The following is a 20,021-nucleotide window of genomic DNA, read 5'->3' as shown; positions in this document are numbered from 1 at the left end:
TTACTTTTGAACAAAGTAACATTTAAAAGAAGGCATTACTATTTTTTAAAGCTACCCTACACTATTTTTTGTTTTTAAAGGTTCAAGAAAAAATAAAATAATAAATTATATACAATTGTAAATTAACTCCTATAATTTCTATTTTTAATTAATGTTCTATAATATCAAACATTCATTTTTAATGTGCTAAAAATAGGCTTTACAAAGTGTAAAAAATTAATTTTAAAGAGATTATGTTAATAATTCTATTACTTTGATTCATTTTACAGTATATTAAAAACAAAACCTGTTCAAAAACTATTGTTACTGATACCATCACAAATTATTTTAAGATTTTATTTATTTTCAGACAGAGGGAAGGGGAGGGAGAAAGTGAGGGAGACAAACATCAATGTGTAGTTGCCTTTTGCATGACCCCTGCTGGGGACCTGGCCTGCAACCTAGGCATGTGCCCTGACTGGGAATCGAACCAGTGACCCTTTGGTTTGAAGGTTGGCACTCAACCCACTGAGCCAAACCAGGCAGGGCCTATCGTAAATCTTCATAAGCACATTTTTTTCATTATGTAACCATGCCTAGATAACTTTGAATAGTTACAGCTTTCTCCAGACAGGTAACAAAATTTGTACAAACTTAATTAGGGTATCTGGGTGAAATAAATGTTCACACCACAAAATTTTTTAAATTCAAATTATTCGCCCTTTAAACTTCTAAGTCAGTGTGACTTCTACTTTAAAAGAAAAAAATTAGTTCAAAATTTAATAACCAGAAGTTTAATAATTTTTTATAATTGGACACAATGTCTATTTTCATAAGTTGTAATTATAAATATTGAAGATTTAAGTGTGAAAGATTTCAAAGTACCACTATGTTAATCACTCATTATATATTCTCAATATATACAAACACATATAAATTATAGATACAATTAGTTATTTATCTATAATACAATGTATGAACACCATTCTCCTTCCTTAACCATATTGATATAAGGATAAAGTAATAAGTCTCTATTCATGGCAAAAAAAAAATGCTTTAAAAATAAATCTTTAAAGATAGTTTCAAAAATAAAGTTCAAATATTGCACAAAATAATTTAACTGCAAATATTACTGTATACTATAAAACAAATTTTTTTTTCAATTTTTGACATCTGCAATAAATTCCACTTTCTAATTATAAGAGAATTTATTGGAAGTTTCCATTTAGCTATTAAATATTTATATTGTTTGATGGGAATGTATCTTTCAGAAATTAACTTAGCCTTTGCCTTAAAAGTTCATCTATTTGAGTCTTATACATATTTTTTACATCTTCAAGATCTAATCGAAGTTCTTCTGCCTCTTCTGCTTTTTCTCCATACATCTGCAGAATAGTATTGTATCTTTGATCCAAATCCTACAAAATACATTTGTTTACAAATGTAAAATAACTCTACAGAATGTCTTGATTATATTTATATTATCATAAACAAGTCACCAATAAACACATTATAATCTAAATAAAAGTATACAGTCAGCTCTTGTAAAAATCAAACTCATACTCCAGCAGGTTGGAATAAATAGCAAGTAAAGAAATTTAAAAAAAAACAAACCCTAAGCCAAATTGCTATCAATCTTATCATATCTTTCCACTAAACTGTAATTTCCTCACATACAGCTTAATCAGTGTTTTCTCTCATTAATTTAAGCACATTTGATGAAATTTAGTCATTTTAGTTCATTGTGGTATTACCTGGCATATACCCTATAGGAAAAATAAAAAACAAAAATTTCATATATGGCTTAATGGTGACTACTAATACAAAAGTACAGTATTATAAATGAGCCTTGGCCAAATAAAATCTAGTTATTTTCCTATATGAGATGAAAAGTGATTGTGAAAGAGTGTATAATGTGATAAGCATAAAAGATTTACCTTTAAAATTCTTTACTCAAATACTAACATTGTAATTTTCAAAGAAATCATTAACATATACATCGTTTTCTGTAAACTATAAAAATGAGATTTAGTAACTGAGTTAAAATATCATAGATTCATCCGTAAGTGAAGAATACTTACTCTTAGCTGAGTTCGAAGTTTGGGTATCTCCTTTACTTTCTCTTCAAGTTCATCATTTTGATTTGTTAATTTAACTAGCTCTTCAGCCATTATTGAGCGTGTTTTTTCTAGATTGCCAATTTCTAGCTGTGAAACATTACCAGAAAGTAATTTAAATCAAAATATATCTTGCTTAATGGATCAACATATATCCATGAGGTACCTCTTTCTTAAGTAAAAGGACATAGTGGCAAAAAAAATAGTTTCAACTTTCTTAAGAGGTATACCATTTATAGAGTTTACTATGAAAGATATAAAGAACTTAAGGGAATTCAATCATCTGTTTGAACTCTGCAACCCCATATTTTTCTCTAATCTAAGGAAATAGCATATATTTCATTTATTCTAAATTACGACAAAAACCCTGACAGACTACCAAAGAAGTTTAATTTGGGCCCTCAAGTAAAGCATGCTGGGCTAGATAAACATAAGATTATTCTAATCTATTTTTTCCTAATTCAAGAACATCTTTGCCCTGGCTGGTGTGGCTCAGTGGATTGAGTCCTGGCCTGTGAACTAAAGGGTTGCTGATTTGATTCCCAGTCAGGGCACATACCTGGGTTGCAGGCCAAGTACCCAGTAGGGGGTGTGCAAAAGGCAACCACACATTGATGTTTCTCTCCCTCCCTTTCTCCTTCCCTTCCCCTCTCTCTAAAATATAAATAAATGAATCTTTAAAAAAAAAAAAAAGAACATCTTTAATAGAGTAATATTTTCAACTCACTTAAGTCATATAATGGGAAGAAAAGGTGAAAGTTTTACATTTACTTCTATACTTCTTCATTTTCGTTTACTTTTTTCATTTACTTTTATAGTATACTTAAGTTTTCCAATACCTGTAAATGAGTAATTTCTCCCTCCCTTAGCTTTAGCTGAGACTGTAGATTTTCAATAACGCTGGATCCAGCTCCCATCCTTAGAGTATCATAAAGATTGCTTCCATTTGCTGATACGGACATTTGTCCAAGGGAGTGATCATGAGGCTCATCCTATGTTAATTAAAAAAGCACATAGTTATTCAGTTATTATAGATTGTGTTCCATTATAAGGTTCAAACAAATGATTCTGTCAATTCTTGAGAGAGAGAGAGAGAGAGAGAGAGAGAGAGAGAGAGAGAGAGAGGGAGAGAGAGAGAGAGAGAGAGAGAGAGAGAGAGAGAGAGAGAGAGAGAGAGAAAGGGAGAGAATGAATGAATCACCTGAGACAGAAAAGATGCTTGTAGTCCTGCCATCTCAACTCCACTTACTGAACTTGATCGTGACATTGTGGGAGTGGTAGAAACAGAAAATGGTTTCCGTTCCTTAAGGAGTAAGAAAAAAAATTCAGTTCAGATTAAAGAGCAAAATGGTAAATAAGAAAACAAGAATGTTTTCTAGGATTAATGACAACAAAGACTCATTCTAACTTCCTCCTAAAGTTATAGATATAATTTCTGAAGTCTTAACCTTGCAAAGCACAATATTTAGTAATTTAGAAGTATAGATAGACTAGATCAAATCATCTCAGGATCCATGTACATTGCAACAACATAATTTGGTTTTATTTTTAATAGAATGAGAATGTTCTTGTTGAAACAATTATATAAACTAACTGTTTTATATTGTATAGCCTAATACCAATTAAACCTATTTCTTTAGAGTAAAATTAGAAATGAGTTTTAACCATAAAGTTTCTGACTTATCCACTTATTTTTTGGAATTTTTAAAAATTCCAAATAAATTCAAAATGTAATTTCAATATACATATAGGTAGTTTTAATATATTAACTACCAAGTCACACCAATCCTTTAAATATAGGAAACTCCCTTTAGAAAAATTACCTTCATTAAACAGAAGGAAGGTAAACAAGTTTTACTCCCAAAGTACCTACAGACCAAATGAGGTACATTAATCTCAGTGAGAGACCACAACATTCATTTAAAAAGAGGTTTTGTAATTCAGATCCTAGAAATCACAGATCTCTTTGGATAAACTCAAATTAGTTTGGATCCACTCTGAACAGGACACTGATTATCCTACTAGAATTAATTCATCACCCTATTGATTGTAGACATAAGAAATCGTATTTATAACATGTAACTAAAAATTACAAAACAATGAGAGCTACTAACTGGTTATACCAAAAATAAAATGAGACAAAATTTAATACCTTTTCTTTTATTGCTTCTTGAGTAAAAACTGCTTTTTTCCTTTCTTGTTCAACTTTCATTTTCTCCATTTCTAATTGACTATTTAACAGTGTCTAATGGAGAGAAATTCAGTTAGATAATTCCTATGATACTAAATCATCATCATAACTCAATCTCGAAGTAACGTGCATAAAGTATGTACTCCTATTTGTTTTAATACTAAAGACCAAGTTCCAAAAGCAGTAAGCTCACTCATTTCATCTTGTCATCTCATTAGTTCACTGCCATCCCCAAGCATAATAGAAGCCCTAAAAGGTGAGTGAACACTAACAGCAATACCTTTTCTTTCCTTGTCTCTTCAAGTGTTCTTACATATTCATCTTTTAGGTTTTCTAATTCAACCTGGTACCTATTAAGCCAAAGGGAATGAAGCAAAACAAAATAGATGATAGTATAGACTATTACAAACTCACTTCTTTATTAACTCCAGTTACGTATGTAGTAGTCATTTTTATTACCAGATTGATTTTCCAACTATTTTTTTCCAGATGACTTGCGTTTTACTCAGAAGCCAAACTACTACTTTTGTGTGTTTTATTTATTAGTGCTTTGGGTTAAGATTTCATTTAAAAAGAGAATTTCCAAAAATAATTTTGAATACCACCATTCTATAGTAGGTTCAGGTTCTCCAAAAGCTTGTTAGGGGGTTCTATGAAAATGTTTGCAAAAGTTCAGATACTTTACTTTATAAATCATTTTTACTTGACAAGATTTTTTAAAAGTAAAATTTCCAACGAAGAACTGAGGGTATCAAAATAAAGTTATGGTTTAAGGAAAAAAAAAAACTGAGGGTAAAAATACACTAATCATAGCCTCGACATAATTTCAGACAGATGGATTTTATAGCTTGTGGTTTCCAAAGAACCAGGACATTTATTTAGAAAGATTGAAACATTGCTAAAACCCTTGTAATGTAAAAATAACATCAATGAATGGTCTCCAAACTATTTTGTGGTCATAGACTCCTTTAACATATCTGATTAAAATAATGAATCATCTCCCTAGAAAATGCAAATACATATAAAACATGCCACACAATTTCAAGAATACACATAAGATTCAATGAATCCAAGTACTATATCTTACTATAATATCCTATTACTAATGACTCTAAAATTAAATGCTAAAAGTATATATTTTACAATAGTTCTCAATGCCATGAAGCTAAAAGCCAACTGCATGTTTTTAAGTGCTTTAAAATGTCATAAAGTTACCAAAAATAACAATCAAGAAATATGCTCACCTATTATTTTCATCTTCCAGTTTTCTTAGCCTATTTTTCTCTGATTCTAACTGAGCCTGAAATCTACTGTTCTCCTGTCTTAAGAGAGAATTCTGTGACTCTATGGAAGACATTTGAATTTTGTTGGCAAGGAGTTCTTCTGTAGCTGCACGTTCTCTTTCAACTGCTGCTGCCAACAAGGTCTGAGATTCACCTGAACAGAGGATAAAGGAAGAAAAGTCACTTATGAATATACCCAAGAGGAAAATATACCAAGTCAGTGCTCACTTTTAATGATGCAAGTAGCCACACTTAAAACTCTAACTGCTTATTGCCTTATTGCCTAAGGTAGGACAGCCTGCAGAGACAAAGGAACCAATCTTAATTTCTACCTGCTTTTCCCCCAAGTATTTTAATTTGAAAGTGGAGTTATATATGAAAAGAGCAATGGCCCTGGCTGGTATGACACAGTAGATTGAGTGCCAGCCTGTGAACCAAAGGGGTGCAAGGTCAATTCCCAGTCAGGGCACATATCTGGGTTGTGGGCCAGGTTCGCAGTTGGGGGCATGCAAGAGGCAACCAATCAATTTATCTCTCGCACATCATGTTTTTCTCCCTCTCTCTCTCCCTCCCTTACCCTCTTTCTAAATATGAAATAGATAAAATCTTAAAAAAAAAAAAAAGGGCAATGGATCATCAAATGATGCTGGGGCAATTGGACATGCATCTGTAGGCCCACTCCCCCCAAAACACCATAAACTAAACTTCTCACTGTATATGAAAATTAACTGAAAATGGATCATAAAGTTGATTACAAGACAAAACTATAAAACTTTTAATAAAATATAGAAATATTTAAGATCCAGGAATAGTTAAAGAATACTTAGGTCTGACCCCAAAAACAAGAGCCATAAAAAGAAAAATTAATATTCCCAGACAAGAAAAAAAAAACCTAAAGGAATTCACCACCACCAAACCAGTATTATAAGAAATGTTAAATGGACTTCTTTAAAAGAAGAAAAAATAATCCAAAATATGAATGAGAGAATATCACAATAAAAAAGTCTCACTGTCAAAGGGAAACACATCATAAAAACAGCAGCTCAACTAAAACTAGAGCTGGTACAAAGATTAAAAGGCAAAAGTATAAAGACCATGTGTAATTACAACAGTAAGTTAAAGAATACATGCAAACACACACAAAGAAAAAGATGACAAAAACATAAATGTTGAGGGAGTGCACAAAAATGGTAGTGATTTTAGAATGTGTTTCAACTTAAGTGGCCATCAACTTAAAACAGACTGCTATAAAGGTAGGTTGATATAAATGAAGCACATGATAACCACAAACCAACAATCTACAAGCGATATACAAGCAATAAAGAGAAAAGAATCCAAACACAACACTACAGAGTCATCAACATGTAAGAGAACAGAAAAAGAAGAAACAGAGAGAACTACAAAAATAATCAGAAAACAATTAATAAAATGGCAATAGGATATAGCTATCAATAATTACTTTAAATGTAAGTGGATTAAACGCTTCCAATCAAAAGACAAATGAATAGAGGATGTGGTCCATATATACAATGGAATGTTACTCAACCATGAAAAAGAATTAAATCTTACCATTTCCAACAACATGGATGGACCTAGAGGGTATTATGCTAAGTGAAATAAGTCAGACAGAGAAAGACAAATACCATATGATTGCACTTATATGTGGCATCTAAAAGTCAAAACAAACGAACAAACAAAATAGAAACAGACTTACAGGTACAGAGAACATTTTAATGGTTACTAGACAGGAGGGAGAATTGGGGGCCTAAATGAAAATGGTGAAGGAATTGAGAAGTGCAAATTGGTTATTAAAGAATAGCCATAAGGATGTAAAGTACAGCATAGGGAACATTGGCAATAATTGGGTACAAGACTTATTGGGGGATCACCTTCTAAGATATGTAAATGTCTAACCACTGCAGAACATATGAAAGTAATATATATATAGAACGTTAACTGCAATGAAAACTAAACATTTTTTAAGAAAAATGGAGAAAATAGACTTTTTCAAAATTTTAAAATTTTGCTCTATGTAAACAGGATGGGAAGAAAAGTACAGACTTGGAGAAAATAAAAGCAAACTACATTATCTAAATCTACTTTCTAGAATATATAAAGAAGTCTCAAAACTCAACAGTGAAAATACAAACTATTGGATTAGAAAATGGGCAAAAGATCTGAATAGACATTTCACTGAAGAGAATGTACAAATAGAAAATAAGCACATAAAATGATGTTCAACATCATTATTCATTAGGGAAATGCACATTAAAATCATAATGACCTATCGCTATACACCTCTCTAAATGACTAAAATAAAAAACAGGACAACACAAAATCCTGGCAAGGATGTGGAGAAACTAGATTATTCTCATACATACAGCCACCTGGTAAAATAGTTTGGCATTATCTTTAAAAACAAAAGATGAAACTACCTATACAACCCAGCAATTGCATACTTGGACATTTATCCAGAGAAATGAAGACCTATGTCCACCCTGAGACTTGTACATGAATCTTCATAGCAGCTTATCTGTACAGACAAAATCTAGAATCAGCTCATACAGCCTTCATCAAGTAAACAAAATGTGGTACATACATACAATGAAAAACAGTAATAAAAAAATCATTGACACACACAATAATTTAGATGAATCTCAAGGGAATGATGCCGAGTGAAAAAGCCAACCCCAAAACATCACATATTATACAATTTTATTCATACAGCATTTTGAAATTCTAAAACTTTCAAAATTAACAATCAACAGGACAGATTAGTGATTGCCCAGGATTTGGGATAGGGAAGGCGGCCATGAAGGTGGTTAACTGTGGTCATAAAAGGCCAACGTGCAGGACCTTTGTGGTGTTGCAACTGTTTGATATCTTGACTATAATGATGAATACATCAATCCAGATGAGATGTGGAAAAACTGTGTAGAACTTAATACACACACAGAGACACACAAACACACACAAACAAGTACCAGTAAAACTGGGGAAATCTGAATAAGATCAGTAAACTCTATCAATGTCAATACCCTGGTTATAATATTATAATTTTTCAAAATGTTAACATTTGGAGATACTAGGGAAAGTATTATTTCATATAAATGCATGTATATCTACAATTAACTCAATAGAATTTTTCAATTAAAAAAAAAAAAATCAGTGGGTAAGATTCTGAAATTTAGCCAAGGTAGGAATTTTCATATTTCCCCTCAAGCACCAAAGTAGACCATTAACATCTCTATTATAGATGTTATAGTCTGTTCCATATTGCACCTATGGTCCTATTAATAGCATTATATAGTATGCCTGTCCTGTGGCTTTGCCTATATTCCACAGTACCACATATCCCCAAGAGTGTACTGACTGCAGTTTAAAAACCACAACACAACAGCTTCCAGTCTTCACTTACTGCTCATCAGACATCCATTTCAGAGGCTGTCATTTTCAGATATCTCATACTGCATTAACAAATTGGTCTCAAAAATTGTCAGAAATAGCCTTGGCTGGTGTGGCTCAATGGACTGAGTGCTGGCCTATGAACCAAAAGGTCACCACTTCAATTCCCAGTCAGGGCACATGTCTGGGTTGCAGGCCAGGTCCCAGTTGGGAGCATGAGAGAGGCAACTGATTGATGTATCTCTCACACATCAATGTCTCTCTCCCTCTTTCTTCCTCCCTTCCCTCTCTCTAAAAATAAATAAAGTCTTGAAAAAATTGTCAGAAATAAATGACAGACCTAAAATGTATACATATAAGTTACATAATATATGAAGGTTCATCTAGTTCAGAGATTTTCTTTTTAAGCAGATAAATCTTTTTTTCAGAGGAAATCCTTACATGGAACTGAAAAAAAGACAAAGGAAGCACTACTTTCATTAAAGCTGCCTGGAGGGAGCCCAGCACCCTATTTGTGGAGCTTCCCTCTCACCATCATCACAAGCAGCCCTGAGACACATCTAAGGAGTCTGCTGAAGACTCTGAGAAAGCCACTAACCTAGTTCACCCCTCAAGGAAAAAAATGAGTGCAGCAGTCTGTAAAAATGAATGAAAAAATAACGTGGATGTATTTTAGACAGTATCTGATCCACTGTGAAAACAAGTGGTTTTGAGAGTCAATTAAGGTATTAGAAAATAAATATAAAACAGGAGAAGTAAAAATCTACAAGTAAGACAAAATATAACATCAGATCAAGTGATTTTCAATTTCTGACCATTACCCTAATTCCATAAACAAGATGAAAGGGCTTCTGCACTGAGCTTAAGAACTAAAGCAGGGCTGAACTGGCAGCAAGTGGAACCTGAGCTGGCTGAGGCTTGTTGGCAGGGCCTCGCCAGCAATGGACAGCCAGATACCTTATGATGACTACCCAGTGGTTTTCCTGCCAGCCTATGAGAATCCCCCAGCATGGATTCCTCCTCATGAGAGGGTATACCACCCAGACTACAATAAGTTGACCCAGTTTCTGCCCCGAACCATCACACTGAAGAAGCCCCCTGGAGCTCAGTTGGGATTCAACATCTGAGGAGGAAAGGCCTCCCAGCTAGGCATCTTCATCTCCAAGGTGATCCCTGACTCTGATGCACATCGAGCAGGACTGCAGCAAGGGGACCAAGTCCTGGCTGTGAATGATGTGGATTTCCAAGACATTGAGCATAGCAAGGCTGTTGGGATCCTGAAGACAGCCTGGGAAATCAGCATGCGTGTCCACTTCTTTCCCTACAATTATCGCCAAAAAGAGAGGACTGTACACTAGGGAGTTGCAAGCCACAGCTGTCCACATGGAATCTTCTAGGACAAGCTGGCCAGGCCTCAGGGAAGCCACATACACTCTCATAGAGTCTCATACACTTTGGAGACTCCAATGGGACCCTGTTTTCCCTCCTGTCCCTCCTATTCTCCAAAAAGTAAAACGTGATGCTGAAAAAGAAAAAAAAAAAGAAGAACTAAAGCAGTTACCCAGCCTATCAGTGAGACTCTTCTCTAACTTCTCCCACGACGATGTCTGGGACCCTAGTGTTGCTTGCAAATTTTCTATCTGTCGAAGCAATGGCCTTGTTGTTGATGAAACACTTTGACTGAGTTCCTGGTTTCGATTCTCTGCTTCCTGGAGTCTCTGAATCATGAAATTCTTAAGTTATTATCACCAACAGCAGCAATAAAAACAGTAAAACAACAACAACAAAAAAAAAACTAGCAAATAAACTTTATGGGAGATTTCTGGAAAAAAATTATTTCTCCAAGATAGAATTACTTTTTAAATGAAATTATTTCCAATTATTCAACCCTTAAGTTAGAATTATATTGCATAACTGAGTATCTAAATAAGTGCTTCTTTACATAGCATTTTCTGAGATAAAGACAGTCTTTGATCATCTTAATGTAAAAATGAGTATCATTCAAACCTCCCTGTAATTTCTTCTTCATCCAAATACTTCTAAGTATTTATAAAAACATAAACATCAATTTGAGTTGCATTTTCTCTCCCTTTTCCTATGCATGTTCACTTACTGAAAATTAATAAAGCAGTAATATAAAAACTGGGCACTGATTATCTGCCCCACAGTAATCAGACTGATAATAAACTAGGTATTACAAATGCAAAAACAATACTAAATGCACAATAAATCTATCATGATAAAATTATTTTCTATAAAATCCAATAAGGATTTTTCTTCTACATTTTTAAGGTTCCAACTCTGATTTTATTTACACAAGGCACAAAAAAAAAAAAAAACCCACCAGCATATGATACACATGGTAGTAATCCTCTCAGTTCTGTAAGCATTACCCCACTGAGTCATTTTCTATTTCTAGGAAAACATATATTGGATGTGAATTCAGGAAAACTGTGACAGCACCTGCTGGAGTTCACTGATCTCATGGCGTAAATAATCCTCTTTTCTGGCAGCTGCTTGTTCTGCACGTTGCAGGGCCAGCCTCAGGTCCCCCACCTGTATAAGGAGAACCAAAACACTATCACAGTCTCAAACACTGTCTATAACTTCCTGCTAACTACATATTTTGTGTTGTGTTGACTTACAGTTCATGTATAATACTCTACACTATCCGATGAGTTTTTACATAGGATTATCACACATCCCATTCATCAAGCAATTCCAAAACTGTATATATGTTCAATACGTACTATTAGGCAAAAAAAAAAAAAAAAAAAAAAGGCTATAAATATGTACACGGCCCAACCAACCACTGCCCCGCCTCACAAGATAGGAGGAGAGATGATGCATCTATAAATGTCTACAGTGCAAGCAGAATGTGAAGGCTATATTATCTATGAAAACTAGACCTGAGAACTCACTCTATGGAAGCAGTCTCTATAAACACACAAAGATGTCCCCTACATGGTAGCTGGATTAGCAATAACACACAAAACATGAAATATTCTAAATATCCATCAGTAGTAATTTAGTTTTGTAAATCTTAATACAACATGAATATACCCATTAAAAGACATGTATGATTTAATCTTAAATTAAAAAACTATAAAATATGTAATATATATCAAATATAAAAATATGTACATCGAAATAAGAACAAGAAAGTAACAGACAAAACTGACAGTACACACAAGGTGACGTTTTTATGAATGATAATGTCCTACACTATTACCTCCCATCCCCCCAATTTTTCTTTGTTATTCTCCTAGTGTATTTTTAATTTAAAACATTAATAATTTTTCTATCCCAGTGATAGAGTAGCAGAAATACAAGGGGTATATGGACCATGGCATGATTTTTAATATCAAGGTATTGATTGGTATTGTAAACAACCTAAATATCCAACAATAAGAACTGACTGAATACAATGAAGTATTTATTATAACTGTAAAAAGAAAACTTTTGAAAAGCTCTATGTTTTATTATGAGTATCTAAATAATTGCATCTTTACAAAACATTTTCTTACATAAAGATAGCCTCTGATCATGTTAGGGAGTGATTATCAAGATACTTTATTGTGGGGGCCACTCTGTGTGGTTTTGGAGACAGTAGCCCCTTGAGAGCAAGCCTTGAAAGAGGCCAGTAAGTCTCACTGGAAAACCAGGAAATGCAGGTGGCAGGCATGACTCGAGGCCAACACCAATGGTTCCCATAGGAAAATCAGGCCTGATAAACACATTGTGTCCTTTGAGGCTTGCTTTGCTTGGAAGAGCCCTGTTGATATAAACTGGATATTTAAGTTCAAGGCATAAGGAGTAAACTCATTATCCCACGAAACAGGTCTTAAAGACCATCTGGTGTCAGCATGACTAACAGACACAGACCCTGAGGCAGATCTCTGTGTTCTTTCAGCTGTTACCTATAGATAATACCTGTTTTTGTATGACTATAGCCTTTTGACATTGATTGAGATGAGCTGTGCATGTATGCTGTAAACCCCTACACATCCCATTCCCAATAAAAGCCATTTGGGAGAAGGGTTCAGGGCATTCCCTCTTCTAGAGGGAATCACCACCCCTTTCCCACCAGAACAACAAGATTATATCTGGGCCAACTATTCTCATCCACAGTGGCCAGGAGAGATCCACAGAACAGAGTTCTCCCACACTTCATTTTGTAAGTAAAGCAAACTATATAAGTAGTAAAACAGTGTAAGTAGTAAACTATATTTTATGCAAGAAGGATGAGAGAGATACAAATAAATATGTGTATAAGTGTATGGGTGTGAAAGGTATAGAAAAATGTGTATTTCCTTGCATTTACAAATAGAAACATTGAAAAAATAAGCCAAGCACCAATAAAATGGTCATTTATAGGCAAATAAAAGGAATGGGGAGGGGCTAAGTTAAAAACAAATGTCTCAATATTCTTATTATATAGGTCTCACTTTGGAATCATGTAAATGCTTTATATATCCATGCAAAATTAAATCAAAAGTGTATTGGGTCAATGAGGAAGAATAGTCTTTTCAACAAATGGTGCTGGGAAACTGTATAGCCACATGCAAAAGAACTATATGTGAAAGTTAAAACTATAAAACTTTTAGAAGGAAACAAGTCAAAATCTGCATAACCTTAAATTAAGCAACAGTTTCTTAAATGTGACACCCAAAGCACAAATGATAAAAGAAAAAAAAGGTAGGTTGGACTTCATCAAAATTAAAACTTTGTGCATCAAAAGGACACTCACTATCAAGAAAGTGAAAGACAACCTATAGAATGGAAGAAAATATTTGCAAATCCTACATTTGACAAGGAAGTAGTATGTAGAATATATAAAGAACAGTAAAAGGACAACTCAATTTAAAAGTAATCAATGGATTTAAATATTTGAATAAATTTTTCCAAAAAGGATATGTAATGGCCCATAATCACATAAAATGATGCTCAATGTCATTAGTCACTGAGGAAATGTAAATCAACACCACAATCAGATACTACTTCACACCCACTAAAAGGGCTACATTGAAAAGAAGTCGAGAGTAACAAATACTAGAAAAGATGAGAGAAATTAAAACTCTCATATATTGCTGGTGGGAATGTAAAATAATGAAGCTGCTGCAGAACACTTTGGCAGTTCCTCAAAAAAGTTATAGAGTTATATGATCTGAGGGTATATATCTAAGAGAATTTAAAATACAGATGCACACAGAAACCATAAATGAAGGATTAAAGCAGCACTTTTCAAATTAACAAAAAGTGTAAAAAAATGCAAATATCCATTAACTGATGATTCTTTAAGACAAAGTGACAAATTTTGAAATTCTTCCTTCATCTCAGGTCCATGGAGTTACATAGATTCTCCTTAAATTATATGCAATGTTTTATCTGCATTTGTGTATTTTTCGGTTATAGGGTCCTTAGCTTCCATAATACTTATTCTCAAGTAAGACTCAAATTCACAAAAAAATTAAGCAATACTGGCATAATATAAGCATAATTTAACAAAAGTTTTAAAAAAAACACAATTAAGTTTCCCCAACAAGATTATAAAGGAAATATTAACACATGCACCATTAAATTAGGTTTGACTCAAACTAATGGATTCTTTAATCTGCATAAGCACAAAGATTTAAAAGACAAATTTAATTCATATTCATTGCTTACTTGAATGGCTAATGCTTCTTGCTGCTGACGGGCTTCTTCTTGGACCTTCTCTAATGCTGCAGAAAGTTCTTCTTTAGCTTTGATTTCATGACTCAAAGCAGCTTCCTGTGCCTCACTATCCTTTGCAGCATTGGCTTTGTGGAGATCAGTAAGTTCTCTTAAAAAATCAGATTGATAAATTTTATTTTAAACAATACGGCCCTGACTTGTGTGGCTCAATGAGTTGAGCACTGTCTTGCAAACTGAAAGCTTGCTGGTTTGATTCCCAACCAGGGCAGATGCTTGGGTTGCAGGCTAGGTCCCAAGTTGGGGCCATGCAAGAGGCATCTGATTAAGGTTTCTCTTGCACATCAATGTTTCTCTCCCTATTTTTCTCCCTCTCTTCCCCTCTAAAATAAATAAAATATTTAAAATAATATACAGTAAATTACATGGCCAAGGTTACAAAGTGTCCATGTAGATTTTTATGAAATTTACAGAATGAGGGGTCATTCATACATAATAAACAGTGACTGCAGTAAGTACTCTCTCTGTTGAACTTGCTTTGAACAGTTACAAATCCATTTATAGTTAAATTTATGTGTTGTGAGTGATCAAATAATAGAAAAAAGGATTTCTTCAACTTCCTGCATTTAAATGATTTTAAATGAATTGCATCTTTATTCATTTTCTTACTTGTATGCACTGTCAAGAGCAGCCTGAATACTTCGGTTCTTTTCTTCAAGTTCATCCTTGTCCACCTGAAGTCGGCCAAGATCCTTCTCTTGGTGTTCAACCACAGAATTTAGTTTTTTAATATTTTCTCTATGTTGTTTCTCAACTTCTTCTTTGCCATCAAGGATCTATAATATAGATACAGGCAAAAATATTCTTCAATAAATAACACCATGGTAAATAATTGTATTCCAGGAATCTCAAGTGTATAATAACAAAGAATAATGTTAATATTCATTTATTAAATTGTGAAAAAAATCCTTCCCATGTGATATACCCCAGTAAGTCATTCCAAATGTTTTATAAACTATAGCCAACTGTTCATATAGTAAGTAATAACAGTTTATATGTAGACAATGATTAACATTCACCTGTTTTAAATGTTGCAACTCTTCTTCTAGCTCTTTAACTTTTTTCTTCAGCTTTGCAATAATATTTTCATTTTCTTTGTCCTTAGCTCTTAATTTCTTAATGATGTTAGAACTATGCAGCTGCTGTTTTGAAAGTTTTTCTCCTGGCAATGGCAAAAACGTATAAATTCAAATAATACTGATTTCCTTAGAATCTAAAAAGAATATTTATCTAACCAGTGGAATAAAATGATGGAATATTTTTTAAAAATCACAATGTTGTAACCACAAATGTTAAACTGATTTGGACAAGAATCATCAATGAACACTAAAATTACTAAGTGGAAGGATGGTAGGGAACAACATATTTACAGTCTTAAAGAAGCACTTCCACATATTACATATGAGTTACAAAGGGAAAGATGTACTTGTACAACAAAAAAATTCTGGCAGTTATCACCTTAACCATTCAGTTTTGGCACCAACAGTTGTGGTACAGCCTGACATTATGTGTCTACTGATGTGAAGTGGTAGGTGCACAGTATCACAATATTTCTTACTAGAAATTTGATCTGATTCTAATCATAAAGCAACAAATTCCTGAATATAAAGTATTCTGCAGGACAACTGGCCTGGACTCTACAGAGTCTTCAATATCATGAAGAAGACAGCGGTATCTTAGACTGTTGAAAAGACTAAAAAAAAAGTGAACTACATGCAATCCTATCAAAATTTCAGGGGCAGTTTTCACAAAAATAAAATTTTTAAAATCTTAAAATTCAGATGTAACCACAAAAGATCTCAAACACCAAAAGCAATCTCGAGCAAGTACAAAGCCAGAGATATCACATTTCCTAATTGGAAAATATATTACAAAACTAACATAATAAAAACAGCATGGTACTGGCATAAAAACAGACATACCAATGGAAGAGAAAAGAGAGTTTAAAAATAAATCTACAGGGGGAACCAAGATGGCTGCATAGGTAGACACACTGCGCCTCCTCGCACAACCAGAACTGACAGAAAATCAAATGGCAAGAAAGTCCGACACCAAGGAGATAAAAAAGAAACATACATCCAGACCAGTAGGAGGGGCGGAGATGGGCACTGGGGCGGAGAGGACTTGCGTGGCCGTGGCGGGACCGAGACTGGCGGAGTGTGGGACGAACGGGGCAGGCAGTCTGACCACTGGCAGACCCTGCGGCCCCACATTCGCACACAGATAAACTGGGACGAATGGTGGGGAGCAAAAGCAGAGCGCAGACCGCATAACCCAGGGCTCCAGAGCGGGGAAATAAAGCCTCAGACCTCTGATTGAAAGCACCCATGGGGGTTGGGGCAGCAGCAGGAGAGACTCCCAGCCTCACAGGAGAGGTCGTTGGAGAGACCCACAGGGGCCTAGAGCATGCACAAGCCCACCCACTTGGGAACTAGTACCAGAGGGGCCCAATTTGATTGTGGGTAGTGGAGGGGGGGACTGAAATCCGGTGGAGAGTGGAGCAAGTGCCATTGCTCCCTCTCGGCCCCTCCCCCACATACAGCATCACAGCGCAGCAACCAGCATTACTCCGCCCCAGGGAACACCTAAGGCTCCGCCCCTTTAAGTAACAGATGTGCCAAGACAAAAAAAAAAAATTTGGTCCAAATGACAGAACACTTCAAAGCTCCAGAAAAAATACAACTAAGCAAGGAATTGATAGCCAACCTATTGGACGCACAGTTCAAAACACTGGTTATTAAGACGCTCACAGAATTGGTTGAATTTGTTCGAAAACTAGATGAAAAAATGAAGCCTATGCTAAGAGAAACAAAGGAAAATGTACAGGGAACCAATAGTGATGCGAAGGAAACTGGGACTCAAATCAACGGTGTGGACCAGAAGGAAGAAAGAAACATCCAACCAGAAAAGAATGAAGAAACAAAAATTCGGAAAAATGAGGAGAGGCTTAGGAACCTCCAGGACATCTTGAAATGTTCCAACATCCGAATTATAGGGGTGCCAGAAGGAGAAGAGGAAGAACAAAAAATTGAAAACTTATTTGGACAAATAATGAAGGAGAACTTCCCCAGTCTGGCAAAGGAAATAGACTTCCAGGAAGTCCAGGAAGCTCAGAGAGTCCCAAAGAAGCTGGACCCAAGGAGAAACACACCAAGGCACATCATAATTACATTAGCCAAGATGGAACAGGAGAGAATCTTAGAAGCAGCAAGAGAAAAGGACACAGTTACCTACAAAGGACTTCCCATAAGACTGTCAGCTGATTTTTCTCAAAAGACACCTCACAGGCAAGAAGGGGCTGGCAAGAAGTATTCTAAGTCATGAAAGGCAAGGGCCTACATCCAAGAGTACTGTATCCAGCAAAGCTATCATTTAGAATGAAAGGGAAGACAAAGTGCTTCTCAGATAAGGTCAAGTTAAAGGAGTTCATCATCACCAAGCCCTTATTATATGAAATGTTAAAGGGATTTATCTAAGAAAAAGAAGATAAAAAATAGGAACAGTAAAAATGACAGCAAACTCAGTTATTAACAACCACACCTAAAACCAAAACAAAAGCAAACTAAGCAAACAACCAGAACAGGAACAGAACCACAGAAATGGAGATCACAGGGAGGGTTATCAAAGGGGAGTGGGAGGGGGAGAGGGAGGAAAAGGTACAGAGAATAAGTAGCATAGATGATAGGTGGAAAATAGACAGGGGGAGGGTAAGAATAGTGTAGGAAATGTAGAAGCCAAAGAACTTATACGTATGACCCATGGACATGAACTATAGGGGGGGAATGTGGGAGGGAGGGGGTGGGCAGGATGGAGTTGAGTGAAGGGGTGGAAATGGGACAACTGTAATAGCATAATCAATAAATATATCAAAAAAATAATAAATAAATCTACACATTTACAGTCAACTGCTTTTCAACAAGGATGCCAAGAACACACAATGGGGAAAGGACAGTCTCAATAAATGGTATTGGGACACTGAATTTCCATGTGCAGAAGGATGAAATTGGACCTTATCACACATCAAATATAAAAATTAACTGAAAACAAATTAAAGACTTAAATGTTAAGACCTGAAACTGTAAAACTACTAGAGGAAAAGACAAGAAAGAAGATTTTTGACATTGGTCTTGGCAATGACTTTTTGGCAATGATACCAAAAGCAGACTACAAAAATAATAACAGGCAAGTGTGATTGCATCAAACTAAAAAGTACAGCACAGCAAAGAAAACAATCAGCAGAGTGAAGAGACAATCTACATACGGAAATAGCTGCCCTTTTGTGTCTAGCTTATTTCACTTAGTATAATGTTTTTAAGATTCATCCATACATAAAAAAAAAAAAAAAATTAGGTAAACTCTTTTAAATGAGGCGATTGTTTCTAATTGTTCTCAAACACTTAATTCTGGAAACAGTCATCCCACCATAATTTTTAATATTAACATTTTAGAAATAAATGTACAATATTAGGAAAACACTAGACATTTTATAGTATACCATATAATGAACTTGAATATAACCATTAATGATGGTATCAAAGTATTTAAGGGCATAGGATAATGTAAAAGAAGATTGCAAATTAGATATATGATCTTAATTATGTTTAAAAATATATTAAAAATATGTGAAAAAGGGACTAGAACAAATGAACAATTCATTGTAAAATTGAATTATGACCTATTTTTTCTCTTTCTTCATACGCTTCTTACAACCTTAAAATTTCTAGAAGTAGCATGTATTATTCTTTTAACTAATGAAATGTTAAGAAAAGTAAAAGGCTGTACCCAGTGGTTCAGTTGGTTTGAGCATCGTCCCATACGACAAAAAGTTGTAGGTTCATCCCCAGTCAGGGCATGTATTTGGAGGCAACCCATCAATGTTCCTCCCCTCTCTCTCTTCCCTCTCCCTTCCTCTCTTTCTAAAATCAATAAATATATCCTCAAGTGAGGATTTAAAAAAAAGATAAATAAATAAAGAAAAAGTCACTTGTGTACCTTTTCCAAAACTACCTTCTTCCCTATATTATTAATACATAACAAAATTAATTTAGTGACCATTTGTGACAATTTATCTCATGAAGAATCTTTAATTTATTTAATCCTGCTAATTAGAAACCTTTTCACAGAGTGCTTAATAACTGAAAAATTAAAACATGAATATAACGAAAAATTTACTAGCAAATGCCAGAATAATATAATAATACCATATAATCCCAAGCTAGAAATTCAGATACATAAACTCCAGAATCATAATCTTAAATATCTTGGTTTAAATGACACACTCTAAAACCTCTTACAAGCTTTCTTCAGGAAACA

At 34.5% G+C, this 20,021-nt stretch overlaps 1 protein-coding gene and 1 pseudogene across 1 annotated transcript in view; one reads left to right on the top strand and one right to left on the bottom strand.

Moving 5' to 3' along the window:
• Positions 1-322: 322 nt before the first annotated feature.
• Positions 323-20,021, bottom strand: part of TMF1 (TATA element modulatory factor 1) — a 29,157-nt gene continuing 9,458 nt past the window's right edge. The window contains exons 6-17 of the mRNA XM_024556629.3: positions 15,728-15,870; positions 15,318-15,484; positions 14,643-14,799; positions 11,439-11,531; positions 10,537-10,693; positions 5,532-5,724; positions 4,568-4,637; positions 4,249-4,341; positions 3,298-3,399; positions 2,936-3,088; positions 2,061-2,186; positions 323-1,397 (exon numbers count right to left, since the gene is read on the bottom strand). Of these exons, the coding sequence (XP_024412397.2) occupies positions 1,254-1,397; positions 2,061-2,186; positions 2,936-3,088; positions 3,298-3,399; positions 4,249-4,341; positions 4,568-4,637; positions 5,532-5,724; positions 10,537-10,693; positions 11,439-11,531; positions 14,643-14,799; positions 15,318-15,484; positions 15,728-15,870 (1,598 nt within the window). The 3' untranslated portion in view covers positions 323-1,253. The remainder of the gene's footprint in view (positions 1,398-2,060; positions 2,187-2,935; positions 3,089-3,297; positions 3,400-4,248; positions 4,342-4,567; positions 4,638-5,531; positions 5,725-10,536; positions 10,694-11,438; positions 11,532-14,642; positions 14,800-15,317; positions 15,485-15,727; positions 15,871-20,021) is intronic.
• On the top strand, positions 9,072-10,410 carry LOC112301214 (PDZ domain-containing protein 11 pseudogene; annotated as a pseudogene).

The sequence above is a fragment of the Desmodus rotundus genome, chromosome 8, assembly GCF_022682495.2.
Source record: "Desmodus rotundus isolate HL8 chromosome 8, HLdesRot8A.1, whole genome shotgun sequence".
NCBI lineage: Eukaryota > Metazoa > Chordata > Mammalia > Chiroptera > Phyllostomidae > Desmodus > Desmodus rotundus.
The sequence above is the reverse complement of the archived record's forward strand: the minus strand, read 5'-3'. Positions and strand labels throughout refer to the sequence as shown.